The following is a 14,238-nucleotide window of genomic DNA, read 5'->3' on the forward strand; positions in this document are numbered from 1 at the left end:
TTTTTTGGTTTATTTCCAGTTGGTTGTTTTTTTTTTTTTTTGGAAAAATATGTCTTATGAATAAAACCTAGTTAAAGTGCACAGGATCGTTAATTGGTTCCCTGTTCAGATGCAGCAGAACACACTTTTTTTTTTTCCCTACACGTTGCTAAGCAGCCGTGAGGTTGTCAAATGTTGATGGTCCACTTGAAACTAAAAGCAGAAATGCACAGTACTACAATACTGTGTACGATTTAAAAAAGACTCTTTAATTTCCTACTGATGCCGAGATATTTAGCGTTTTATTTAGTATTTGGCGTATTTTAAAGTAGTCCCAGCAGAGTCTTCACCACGGCAGGGTTTGGCCCATGTAGTCCCTGAATTGTCCGTGGTCCTTCTCAGATAATCCAGCAATGACGGACAGCACTGCTGAGCTGCTCTCCTCCACACTCATATCAGCCTGCAGGGGCAACGCACGCACACGCGCATACACAATCACCCGACACACACGCGCGCACACAGACACACACACACACAGAATCACCCGAGACACACACGCACAAAATCACCCGACACACACGCGCGCACACAGACACACACACACACACACACACACAGAATCACCCGAGACACACGCACAAAAAATCACCCGACACACACACACACACACACACACACACACAAAGGTTGAAGGCCATCTCATAGTTCCAGCTCGCTGAAATACTAAAGCAATATCCGACCACGCTTGGGGGACACTTCGCTTTCAGTTGAGTTGAGCTTTGGCTCATTTTGTCATTTGCAAACTACTCATCCAACATTATGTCCATTTTTTCAGTCCACAAATTGAATTTACTTAGTTGACTTAACTTTAGGGTTGGGGGTTACTCCATTTAATGTCCAAGCTTGCTAAATGTCCACCTGTCTGAAATTATACATATCTCTCAGACACGCTCAGGTCTTAAATAGACGGTCTTACACAGCTTACGTTTCACATGGTTTGAACTCGGACAGCTGCATATATGTACAGGATCAATTTGGGTTCAGGGCCTTGATCAAGGGTATACTGGCTGTGCCCCACTTTGGAATCAAACCTGCAACCTCTGCATAATAAACACAGCTCCCTGGCCGCCATGCTACATTGCCACTCATCGGTGGAACTGATGTGGCATGACAGAACAAAAGATGGTGATGGAAGAAAACAACCGGTCAATAAGCGTGAATAATCAATTTCTCATCACGTGAACAATGACCCTGATACAAACCACCGATTAAATCCAGAAGAAGTAGGCCCACAGCCAAAACCGTACCAGCGCTATGAGGAATCCAGGGGCCCCTGCCTATACAGGCCTCATGGTGCTGGTACGGTTTTATGACTAAAGATTTGTAACGTGCGCTGGCCTACAGTTTTAACGCCCTTCCTTTCGGCCTGGAGGCCAATTTCACTCCAGAGCCCTGTGGAGAGAGAGTGGGAGCGTTTTACAGACAGCGACACTAAAAACCCCAAAAGCTCACCATGGGCCCGCCCATGTCCGTGCGCACCCATCCCGGGTGGAGCGCCATGCACAGGATTCCTTCGGGCTCCAGGTCGACGGCCAGGCACCTGGTCACCATGTTCAGCGCCGCCTGTGGCCAGATGGTGCAAAGACACAAGGACAGGAGGGGGGGAGGTCAAATTTTAAATGCTTTGACAGCCACACTAATGAGTCTCACATGCTTCTTGCTTCATGGCACAATTACGTCATTGGGTGAATACGCCAACGCTAGTTGGTGCTTCTCATTTAATTAACAGTAAAGCATTTCATATATAAATACAACTTTCAATTCTATTTAAATAAAAAAAAAAAACATTTTTTGCAGAGAACTGTCAAAAAGACACTTTACAGAGAAACGGAAGGAAAACTGGGCAAAAAGCTGGCCTGAACCCCCCCAAAAAAAACAAGCAAGTGAGGTTATAACATAACATAATGATGAGAACAGGCCATTCAGCCCAACAATGCTCACCATTTTCCTGCCTATATGAGTGCTCTGATTACCTACAGACTAGATAGTATCTAAAGGTTGTATGTATATGCAGTTATGCACAGGCCATTGTCATCCACGAGCTTATGAAATAACTAAAATGTCAGACCACGTAAATAAGACTTGGGCTTATTTAAAGGACGGCATACGTGGAATCCAGAAATGGACGCAGCCCTCCTGCACCACGAGCAGTGAGCTTACCTTGGAGGTCCTGTAGGCGTAGCTCCTGAACGCGGCCCCGGGGCCCCAGTGGAGCTGGATGGAGCCCAGGACGGAGGACATGTTCACCACCGCGGCCCTGTGGATGCCCATGCCGTCGCTCCGGGCAACGGCTGCCCTTAACAACGGCAGGAAGGCCTGCGTCACAGAACACGCAGGGTCAACGCAGCACAGCTGATGCACTGCCGCCGAGACCGTCATGTGATCGAGACCTGGCACAGCCATTGGCTGGCTGGAAGGCCCCAAAGGGGCTGCTGGTTTTTGCTTTCATTTCAAAATCACTTTAAAATCAAAACCGAGGAGAGGTGACTGCAGAGTTTAACAGCTTTAATATGCCTAATATTCAAGATGTTTACCCTTCAAAATATAAGACAATAACCCTGTTCAGTCATATCTATTATGGAACGGCAGTCTCTGTTTTACGCACATTTGCTGAAACTTCTGCCTATATTTATTCTTTTAAAACCTGTTTGGGACGTTTCTGGGCGTGATGCTCTTCTGTGTTGGACGGGGTGGGTGTGGCTACAGAGCCTGTGGAGTGGGAACAGGTTGCAGCAGAGCGTTTGCAGCTAGCTTTGAGTTTGAGTTTGAACTTTTACGCATTTACACAGAAATGCCAAACTCATCCACGTACCTTGGTGACCATTAGTGGGGACACAGCGTTGCTTTCAAAGTTCTTCATCATATCGCTGGCACTGACCCTCCCAAGGTCCGACGATATGTTGATAGCAGCATTATTAATCAGGCAATTCAGACCCTCGTTTCCCACCAATGATGTCACTTCCTGTATGGCGGTGTCTATGCTGGCCTGGCTAGTCACGTCTTGAGAGAGAAGGAAAAGTTATTCAATCCATTGCTAACTAAATACACAACAACAACAACAAAAAAACACAGCCATGCGTGTGCTATAATTATAAATACGAACAAATATCTCCTTAGCATGAAAAGGACGCCAAAAACAAACTGAAACTTAATAAAAATAATAAAATCGGATTAATTACAGAGTAATATATTCTAAATTAATCTGATATATTGTCCGTTATTGTCTGAACAATAGCCTCTCATTGCAGGGATATGAGCGTGGCACACCGTAAAACAAAAACAATTTCCCATATAAGCACCGCAGTCCCTTGGAATTCATTTTTAATATGTTACTCTCGCCATCTGCTGGTGAAATTAATATTTTTTTGAAGAAAAATAAATTCAGAGGAAATTAACTTACCAAGGGTAATAATGTGTACACACGAATGACTTCCGGCCAAATCTTGCAAATCCTACATTTATAAAACAATAATAATAAAGAAAGAAAGGAAAAAAACCTTGCCTTTACGACGCATCTCTTCCAAAAACGAAGAGACACTAGCTCAGGGGTAACCAACCCGGATCCTGTGGAGATATACTGTCCCGTCCTGCAGGTTTTCACTCCAACCCTAGCAAAGCACACCTCGTTCAACAGCTAGAGATCTTGCAGAGCTGCTAACCAGTAGTCAGCTATGCCAATATTTGGGCTGAAATGAAAACCCACAGGACGGTAGATTTCCAGGAACAGGGTTGGTTATCACTGCTCTAGCGAAACACCTTTTGAACCAACGCATTTTTCAAGTTGACTGTTTCTCTATTTATCATAGAAATGCTATGCACACAAATTGTACCTTACCAACAACCGTCTCCCCCAGATTTATATAACCTACTACGCGCTTTACCTTGTAACAGGCTAGAATAGTAGTAGAGTGTGCTGTTGGAGAAATTCCCACAGAATAAGTAATTTAAATAGTTTTCAAATACCGAAACACAGTCAAATAAGAAAACTGTTAGCGATTATCAATGTGTGACATAATGTCCCGATGCATATACGGAAACATTCGCTACCTTCGCATCCGCTGGCTTGCGGGCAGTCGCGATTACTCTGTGCGGCCTCTCATTACTTTTCACCAGGTCTTTCACCATTTGGAGTCCGAGGCCCCGGTTCGCCCCGGTGATCAGCACCGAGCGGCACTTGCTGAATCCACCGCTCATAGTTCACAATCTATAACTCTGCTGGTTAAGAAGTAGGTTAGTAATGCTTTACAATGAACGAGATAACGTAACAGACTGGCGTGTGGTTTTCACAACAACATCACAGATGCATAACAGTGTAAATATGTTCCTGCGCGCGCAAGTCCCATAGCAACTCTGACAGCCTCCGCGTTCTTTCTGTTGAATAAGTATATCCCGTCACTAAGTTGAGAGCGTTACGGCGCTCTTCCGTCACAGGAATCCTAGCGGCCACGGGGCAATATAGATCGCCAATAGGAGAGATTCTGTGGAGGCTACTCTTGTAACTGTTATTCCCCTGTGAATGCATGGTTTCACTCCAACCATAATTGCAACTCATGCAATGTAACAAACTTAACCATTTGAAGAGTAGGGTTTTTTTTTAAAAACGTTTTTCCAAAAAATCTGAAGTTGGTGTTTCTTTCCATTTCTAGTAGCGATTGTTACTTCAGCATTAGAATGTTCAGTTAAGCACATTCTAATAGTATATTTGTGATCTTGCAATGTCTTTTAATTAAGACCTATATTTTCCTCCCGCGGTAAGAAGGGGAATCATCTCTTGCAGAGGTTTTATTGAAAAAGGGATTGGCTTTAACGAAAATAAGCAAGCACACAAAACTTCAGGACTGAATTGAGATGCCTAAGCCTTGCAGCAATATAAATAAATAAATAAATAAATAAATTTTAAAAATGAATTTATTAAACAGCATATCCACCAGCTTTCCAGGACCAGAGAAACTGACCCCGGACCCAAGCATTAAAATAGCCAGATCCTGCACCAACTTTTGATCCTGCTGGGTTTGGCACCTATCCCAGAATCCTCTGGGACTGAACAGTGTTCATCTCCACCCAAGCTCTGTGTCCTGTGGGCTTGGCAGTGTGGTGAGATGCTTTCTCTACTCGTGTTCTTTTTTCTGTGGGTTTAACGGTGTGGTGAGATCCAGTCTTTCTCCACTCAAGTTCTGTGACTTGTTGTTATCTTCAGCGTTTGTGTCACGGGTTTGCCGCCCTCCTGTGAACGGGTAATTATTATTTTTTTTCATATTTGTTTTCGGCTATTCAGCATATATACATTATTATAACTGTCTTAGATCTGAAAATGTTTTTGCAATGTTTTGTCTTTGTAATCTAAGACTTAGTTTATTGAATAGATAACAACAGACTAAACTAACAATTGGCAGAGGGCATGTTTTATGAAATATTCTAGGTAAATGCATTTTCTTATGAATTTGGCAAAATGGGGAAACCCTTCAGCTTGCTTGTACCATACTGTAAGAAATGTTACATAATGAAAATCTAAGTTACGTAAGATAAAATTACAAATGCTGATTTTTAAAAAGCATAAGGAGAGATGATCATATGCCGCTTTGTTGAAGCAATTCACTGAATGAAACTGTTAATTCATCCGCTGGCCTCTGGTGTCTATAATCTGTTCCTTTGTCTGTGTAAGTCTGTCATGCACGAAGAACTCTTCAGCTTCCTCAGCCAAATTTAGCCAGGATGTTTTTTTTTTCCTGAGCATAAAACACCATCTTTGGAAACAGAATAAACTCTTGAACTTTATCTGAAATGTCTACATCATTACCTCCCATTACCTCCTACAGGCCAAGGTTGTGCAACTTGCCCATTAGCAAGCGAGGAATCTGGCGGAAACTCTGGAGAGGAACGCCGAAGCTCCCCTACTACCACCTACTGGCAAAGTTAGGAATTGTCTCTCGAAATACAGTCAAATGTCATATAAGCACGCAAGTAAAACTCTTATTCCAGTTTGACTGTTGGGAATATTTTCAGTTGTGGAGGGGGAATCTGTATCTTTGTATCTTCCAAAATGTTGAGAACAATTTTTTTTTTGTTGCCTATTTTTTGCTTTAAAATGGCGTATTTATTTCTGTTCTTGGTGCGTCCATTTGGTGCCGCATGGTCCGGGGAACAGCACATCCCCTGTATATATGAAACAACATTATTATTGAATGCAGTGTTCTGATGAGCTGCTGCCGTTTTGAGCTGAAGTCCATTGTATTCCAAAAAGATTATTATTTACTCTGCAGCGACCTCTCATGGCCACACCATGAGCTGCTGCTGTATTAAATCGCACTTCGGTATTGTAGGCCTGTTTTCATGGGTTAGTAATGGGTTATATAAAAACAATTTCTGCTGTCTTTTTAACGAACAACTGCGTCTGAAAATGAACGTATTTTTCTTCAATAAAATCCCTCCTCTATGAACATGAAACCGTTACAAAGGGGACACAGGTTTGCCAATACGGTTAAAGGAAGAATATCTTGTTTGTAAAGTTTATTCATGAAATATAATCACATATATTAAATACAGAAAAAAATTACCCTGCCCCAAATTAGATCTATTGTGGGGGGAAAAGGAAAATGAACTGAATGGGGCCGAGATAAGGGGCCGTGAATGCCCTGTCTTGGTAATTACTGTTTGTAGGTCGTGCTGAGCTACACGAAATGAAAATGATTACTGGACTGTCAGCCCGGAATATCTTTTTGTCTGCAGAAAAGGAAAGAGCTAAAGTAGGGCATGTTGTGTTGGGCTTAGTGAAGAGTGCTGCAAGGCAGTAATGATCTTTTTGCATCGGTGAGTTTGACGGAAATCAATGGCAATTTCAGAAAAAAAATAAAATAAAATAAAAAATTAACATCGTGACGGTCGCTACTGATAGCAGCATGAGTTTTTACAAATGTAAGGATTAAACTACAAATTAAACTAAATAATTAGTTAACGTACAACATCCTGCCAAACAATCAAATTAGTGATAATTATGTTCTGTCACTTTTTACTTCATGCTATTGCTATTGATGACAACCATTATTTGACGGGAGACCCCCCCCCCCCCCAATTCGCCTACGGGAGGGACCAGAGTACACAGAGTACCCACGCGGATACGAGAACATGCTAATTCCACACAGAACCTGGGACCTTTTTGCAGTGCTCCGCGTACCGCCGTATTTTTGACATAATGTGACGTAAGACCTAAGATGGTAAATATTGCATCTAAACACGAAAAGCACATAATTAAGGAAAATTAACATGTTAAAATTCTGGGCGTTCAACTGTGGTTGGATTTTATTATTGAACGTCTTTAATCGAGCGTCTCGCATGATGAGATTTGCCCGGTTTGTAAAGGAAGACTGCACGGGAGACTGTAATGTCGAAACTCCTTCCTGGAGCTTTAAAAAAAAAAAAGCAAAAACATAAATTTTTCAGTCGGGTTCAACGAAATGACTTTCGCAGCCTTGACGCGCCACGCGCCGCGTTGTCCTCGTGTGACCCACCAGCTCCTGCAGAATCATTCCGACAGCGTCACTGCAGCTGTTCAGCACCGTCTAGCTTGGACTTTGCGGCGAGGCAGAAGCCCCTCTCTATTCCAGACAGAATAACAGCGCCCACTCGGTCATCTATCAAACTATCACTAAATAAACGTGACTATTTACTGTTAATATATAAAACATAGGGTATGTAAGCCCCCGTGGATAACGTAATTCATCAGAGAGTATAAATGTAAAGTTAGCCAACCTTGTACTGTGCGACTTACTGAGCGTACGGTTTATATATTACCTATTAATAGGCACGTAGGGACCACAGCATACCTTTTGCAAGAACGCGACGGCACCTCCCGCCTGTAGGCTAATTCTAACCTGAAAATAAACCCGGTTCCCCATTTTCCACTTCACTACGAAACCTAATAATTTTAGGTTTTCACTGCTAGATATGGAGGGACTGCTCGGTGAAATATTTCACTGTTCACTCCCTTATCGTTGCTCTTGAAATGAGCCGGTGCCAAATGCGGGCTTGGAATGCAGTCCGCCTGCCGCAGGATTTCCCCAGAACTCAGAGCCAGCAGTATTTTCATAGTCTAACGAACGATTTTTAATGTTACGCGCGAGGCGCGTTGTTCCGAAGGTCCTAAACACGGAAAATACGCGCTCTCTAGTTCTCCCAGCGACATTCACATTCGTCGTCTCTGGTTTCAATATTGCATTCCCTATGTCCTGCATTATCACATGACTACGTATAACTGTTTGTATTAATAACGCCTTATTGTATATTTGAATATAATATCACCACTATAGCCTACTATACATTTATAAGAGATACGGGACCCTTAGATAGCCATCAAAATGATCTGAGGATAGCGTCATAAGCTAACAAACACCAACAGCAACACAAACACGCAAACATAAAACACGTCTAACACGAATAGAAAATATTCAGTTGTTTTCCAAATAATTTAAAACGTCAAAAGGAATCTCATCGACATCTGACATTTAGTCAACATGCGGCGAAATGCAACACAGACACCTGCTAACCCGAATACGCTTAGTTATGTGAACAAGAATTGAACAAAAGTATGTCATCCTTATAAACGGTGTTTCTCATATAAAATAGTTCGTTCTCAATTGACTGATAACAATTTTTCACAAGCGGAGGAATTTAGGCTGATACAACAGGTCGCACATAACAGAAAGTGTAACTGCGCGGCAGGCACGTCTCTGTTGTCTGAAGGTGCGGCTTTTGCGAAGCCGACCAATTAAAACGCTCGAGGCAATTTTAGCCGCTCTAGATTGGAATACAGTGTCACGAGTTTATGGTGACCTTATATCACATTTGGCGGAGTATCATAAGTATGACGCGCTGGTAGTTTTTGAAGGGCACACCAACAAGTTCACCAGCTACACTGGAACCCGCGCGCTCATTCCTCACTCATAGGTTTTGCCTTCAGAGCTAGATAGGGCCAAGGACATAATCATGTCGGGCTTGAATCGTTCCTTCAATTTCCTCAGAACCACGCTGCGACCCCACATCATTCCGAAAGCCAACGTTTCGGCGAAGCCTGCCAAGCACCCTCTGACTGCAGGGGTAAGTTGGACATTGCCACAGCCTTCTTGGGCGAGCGCCGCGAAGCGTTGCGCATTTCTGTGCTCTCCAAAGGCGAGGGCGTTGGAGAGTACTACGCACTGCTTTTTAATGTATTAGGGGTTCTAATGTTCTAATTTAAATAACGGGTTCGTCATCTATTCAAAACTGAAATTGCATGGCAGAATTTACTGTGAATGATTTGTCCTTTATTTACAAGACAAATTATATTCGACGTCATAGATCACGCATCTAGAAATGTAATCGTATCGATTAATTGGGATAACTGTCAATTTCACGGTTTGTTTTGTTAAAGTTTGTAATATTACTGACGCCATACTGAAGTCAACCGTCGCCATTGACCCTTTAACGTCGTTCACGTACAGACCTATATAGGAAATAGAACAGCTCAGCTTCCGCACCTCTTTACCTAATAAAATATTACTGAGGGCACTATCAAGTGATATATCTTGGCTGAAAGGTGCCGCTTAATTATAAGTGGTTTCTTTGTGAGTTCCAGTGAAAATACCAGGTTTACCTTATTTGGCATCTCTGCCCATGCGCATCATCATCATGTTTTTAAAAAAAAGAATTATCAAGCTGCGTGATGAAGCTCAGTTACAATATTGAGCGAAAAAAGTGGAGTATGTTTATATGTATATTAATATTTTGGAGTTTCTTTAAGTGTGCTTATGTTGAGGACGAGTATGCGCGTGTGTATTGTAAAGTGGGAGTAGGTGTTACTGAGAACATGTATGATAAGTATCCTAGTAGTGTATAATGTATGCTGATTTTAAGAATGTAGAGCACGTTTGAGTGTAAAAATGTGTAATTCTGTGGAGCATACTTGTTTGCAATCAGGTACATTTCATACTGCCAAAATGTAGATAGTATTTTTTTATTACAAAATGGTGTCCTATTAACTTACCTCACAATATGTGTAGCTGTGCCCCAGGGGCTGCTGGGAGGCTATTTTGGTTTGGCACCACACTGTGCTGCATGGATGAGTCCTACCGTGCCAGGGCCGACTGTGGTCAGTAACTCCATAGGGCGTCGCGCAATTGGCCATTGCGTTGCCCAGGTTACGGCTGGGTTCAGTCATTCTGGATTTGATCTGGCAACTCCCCGCCGGTCGATTGGGTGCCCATGGACTGCATGCCTGCCAAATATGAAAGGCCTTCCTCTGAGCTCAGCTGTGGTCTCTGTTATGCTGTGAGGGGCATGGTTTGGGTCCACTTGTCCCCTTAGAGGAAAGGGTCAGTACAATCAATACAAAGTTATTCTGAGTGGATCACCTTTATCCTATGATGAAGCATTTCTATCCTGATGGGAGTGGTCTCTTCCAGGATGACAGTGCCCTCACCCACAGGGCATGGGTAGTCGCTCAATGGTTTGATGAATCTAAAAATGATGTGAATTATATGCTATGGCCTTCACAGTCACCAGGTCTCAAGCCAGTTGAACACCTATGGGAGATTTTGTACAGACGTGTTAAGACAACGCTCTCCACCATCATCATCAAAAGACAAAATGAGGGAATATCTTTTGGAAGAATGGTGTTCCATCCCTCCAGTAGAGTTCCAGAGACTTGTAGAATTCATGCCAAGGTGCACTGAAGCTGTTTTGGTGGCTCATGGTGGCCCAACACTAAGACACTTTATGTTGGTTTTTCCTTTAATTTGTCACCTGTCTGTGTATATACACATTTAATAGCTGAAATACCTGTTTGCTAAAGGTACTCTTTGTGTACTGTTTGCAGGAGCAGGCCATTGGGATGCTCGCCATGTTCACTGTCATTCTGGTGCCATCCGGCTGGATCCTGGCCCACCTGGAGGACTACAAGAAACGGTGAAGCGACCCAGAGCGACGTTGACACGCCATGTCGACCCAGAGACTCCGTCCTGCCTCACAAAATCACACCTTTTCCAAAGAAATGACTGTACTCTGACCATGCATGCTTCCCAGAAGCTCTTCAACTTTGTCAATAAATGTCCACCTTGAAAACAAAACAAAACAAAACAAAAAAAACAGCAGTCATTTCTGGAATTATTGCAATGTATGTTGTAGCAGGGGTTCCCACAACCCTCACTCACTGCCTTTTTTAGTTGAAGTAACTGCAGCACTTTTACCTTGCTAAGTGACTGCCAAGCCTGGTCTGCTCAGTGCACTGATATTCTAAACAAATGACCACCTGCACTTTGTTTATACAATGGAGGCCAATGGCAACTGGCATCTGCAGCCCAGAACACCCCCATGCATACATGTATCTGCTGAGCAAATGGGTGTTGGTGCATGCTTGCCTCCACTTCAGTATTCCCAGATCAAGTGGGTGCCCCTATTGAATAAATATTAATCACAGTTAATATGAATTTGGTAGTGTTACAGGTGAAGACACACACACACACACATTCATTTTGGGTTTTATAAATATGAATCACAGTGAATATGAATTTGGTAGTGTTACAGGTGGAGAAGACACACACACACACACATTCATTTTGGGTTTTATAAATATTAATCACAGTGAATATGAATTTGGTAGTGTTACAGGTGGAGAACACACACACACACACATTCATTTTGGGTTTTGTTTAGTTTTCTTCTGACCCCTGCTATTGAGATATTGAGGAGGGCTAACAGTTCCACAGAAGGTGGGGCTACCCCTTTGATTGCCTAAAACAGAGCTCCAGGTGATGAGGGGGGAGGATTGGGGGGTGTGTTAAATGTGCCAAACCATGAAAGAAGGTTGGGCGTTTGGTTGGTCCTAACGAGGACAGGTGAGTTTGGTCAGCTGGTGGGATTCAATTAAGGGAAGTCAATGAAGCAGTAAGCAACCGGGACTGAGATGTAGGGATACCTGTGCATTCATATAATACTGCATACACAGGATAATTTCAACCATTAACCACGCTGAGAAGGACTTGCCGATGCCATCCCTTCACCCCACAGCTTAGAGGAGGGTACGGGTGCCACTTGTTTTGCTTTTAAAAAATAAAAAACTGCTGAAGGCGCTGAAGACTGTGGAGCTGGCTTTCCAAAACGGTGAGCTGGAGCTGACCAGGCAGACCACCTTTCAGAGGCAGGCTGCAGGTAGGCTCCACCTGTGTGAGGTTCATCCAGGTGCCACCTCTCCTTTCGTTTGTTGTGTTTGATGTCTTTCTCTCTGCACTATGTACACACTAGGCTGGGGTCCTGCTTCTCCTATACAGATTAGTGCTACATGGGACCAAGCCAGGGAGGTACTGGACGTGCAAAGAGAAAAAAATCTGTTTGACTTGACTTTTCCAGCCACTGGGCCATTTTTGAGATGTACTTTTGAAAACACACAATTCTCATCAATTATTTGGTTGCTAATAGCAAGCCGAAGAATTACACAGTTGAGTGGGAGTCATAAAAATTAATTTAATTTACGTAATATTAATGTACTCAAGGCAGGGGGTGGGGATTGTGTTTATAATTTTTTTTCTCAAGGATCAACTGTATAATGGCATTAACTTATTGGATCGGAATGACCCACAATTCCTGGTGTTAAGCAGGTTTGATTGAACAGAACCTCTAACGCCTACGTAACTAGGTCTCAAATAGAGTGGGGAGCAAGTTTATACTTTGAAGTCTACAGGGAATAATTACAAAAATCATTTGTGCTGACAAGATGTCTGGAATGAGGATATTTCTCTTAAATGTACTTGGCAGCATCGTCAGAAGATGTCACCTCTACAATGATTGATATCACAATAACTCCTTTTCCCGAGCAGCTGCACGAGCTTGCTGACGTTTTACATTCGGAATAAGATTGGAATTGTTAGTCGTTATTCTCGTTTAACAGTCGTTTTGGCTCTTTGACTGCGCGAATGGATTGCGCAATGTACTTCCGCAGAACCAGTGTACGGGCGGTGAACTATGGGTAAGTCAATGAACTACACACTTGGACTCTGATGTTAATTCTGAGGAAAAAAATAAACTGATAAAAAAAAAATACAGAAAACAGATTTGTTGCTGTAGAGGCAGCTAAAGTCAGAACCGTAAATGACGTAATTATGCATCCATACACTTGGAAATTACCCAAATATTCTTCAAATAATTACTGTAAATATTTCCGGCTGGATAAATTTTCTATCACGCGTGTAACCACTGCAGAAATGTACAGAAACTGATATTTACGTTTTTTTATTGAGTTATAACCGTGGCCCTATCTCCAAGGACAATTTTACGGTGGGGTATGGCGACAGATGCAGTCGAAGAGCACACCCAGCGACCATCACTAATCGTTGCTAGCGACACATCCGCGCGTCGTTATCGCCTGTTGCACAGCTTCCTCTTTCATTGCTTCCCTTGGTGATAATACTATGGCGATAAAGCAGTCCCGTTAGGCTTGGGAGGTGCCAGGTGGAGCGAGAAGAGCGTTAATGATTCAGCATCCTGTTTTTCTCCAGGGTTTTTCCGGAAGGTTCCATCTGTGACTGTGTGTACATGTGGGAGACTCACTGTTGGAGTAAAAACAATGGTCATAAAGCCCACGGAGCATTTTCTGCCCTAACAATTTTTCGTCCAGTTCAGATGAGTTTGTGATAGTCTGCCTATTTTTTCCCTCCCCCTCTGTTTCCTGTTTTTGTATTTTTTTAAAAACCATTTTTAAACGAGTACAGTGTCACTGATGCGAAGCACCACTCTTACGTAGCACCTCCAATTTCAGCTACTTGAGTGCTAATAGCTCCCCCTAGTGGAAAATCTTCAGCCTGTTAAATGAGCGAGTTAAATATCAGGTCCATGCTTCCCATCTAAAAAAAATATTATTTTGCAGAGCGATTCCTCCTGTGTCACACACACCAGTTCTTCTGATATTAGGGTATGTTAGTTAATCCTACTCCTCCACAGCTGCTGCTTTGCTTCCCAGCATTCCTGCTGGCTCAAGCCTCTGCTTTTTTTCTTCTTCTCCACTTTCTCCCCAATTTCACGTTGCCAATTCTCATCGCCAGTGTGGTCATGGTCAATGCATGCATTTCTGCTGTGGGACCTCCTAAAACGCATGGTTTACTTCCTGAAAGATGCGCTCCCAAATACACTCAGCAAATCCTCGGAAGTAGGCACATCGTCCGGGGACATTTAAGTACG

At 42.9% G+C, this 14,238-nt stretch overlaps 2 protein-coding genes across 2 annotated transcripts; one reads left to right on the top strand and one right to left on the bottom strand.

The window, feature by feature from the left end:
- Nucleotides 1-227: 227 nt before the first annotated feature.
- zgc:110339 (uncharacterized protein LOC550490 homolog) lies at nt 228-4,504 on the bottom strand. The gene is made up of 6 exons (XM_035395928.1): nt 4,087-4,504; nt 3,440-3,491; nt 2,852-3,039; nt 2,200-2,355; nt 1,492-1,602; nt 228-439 (listed from the first exon to the last, which is right to left on the bottom strand). Exons 1-6 carry the CDS (start codon nt 4,231-4,233, stop codon nt 326-328), a joined length of 768 nt encoding a protein of 255 aa, XP_035251819.1. The 5' UTR covers nt 4,234-4,504; the 3' UTR covers nt 228-325.
- A 4,350-nt stretch (nt 4,505-8,854) lies between these two features.
- Nucleotides 8,855-11,154, top strand: LOC118215297 (cytochrome c oxidase subunit 8B, mitochondrial). The gene is made up of 2 exons (XM_035395940.1): nt 8,855-9,129; nt 10,886-11,154. The coding sequence occupies exons 1-2, from the start codon at nt 9,019-9,021 to the stop codon at nt 10,976-10,978; spliced, it is 204 nt and encodes a 67-aa protein (XP_035251831.1). The 5' UTR covers nt 8,855-9,018; the 3' UTR covers nt 10,979-11,154.
- Nucleotides 11,155-14,238: the final 3,084 nt, after the last annotated feature.

This window comes from Anguilla anguilla, chromosome 16, assembly GCF_013347855.1.
Source record: "Anguilla anguilla isolate fAngAng1 chromosome 16, fAngAng1.pri, whole genome shotgun sequence".
Taxonomy (NCBI): Eukaryota; Metazoa; Chordata; class Actinopteri; order Anguilliformes; family Anguillidae; genus Anguilla; species Anguilla anguilla.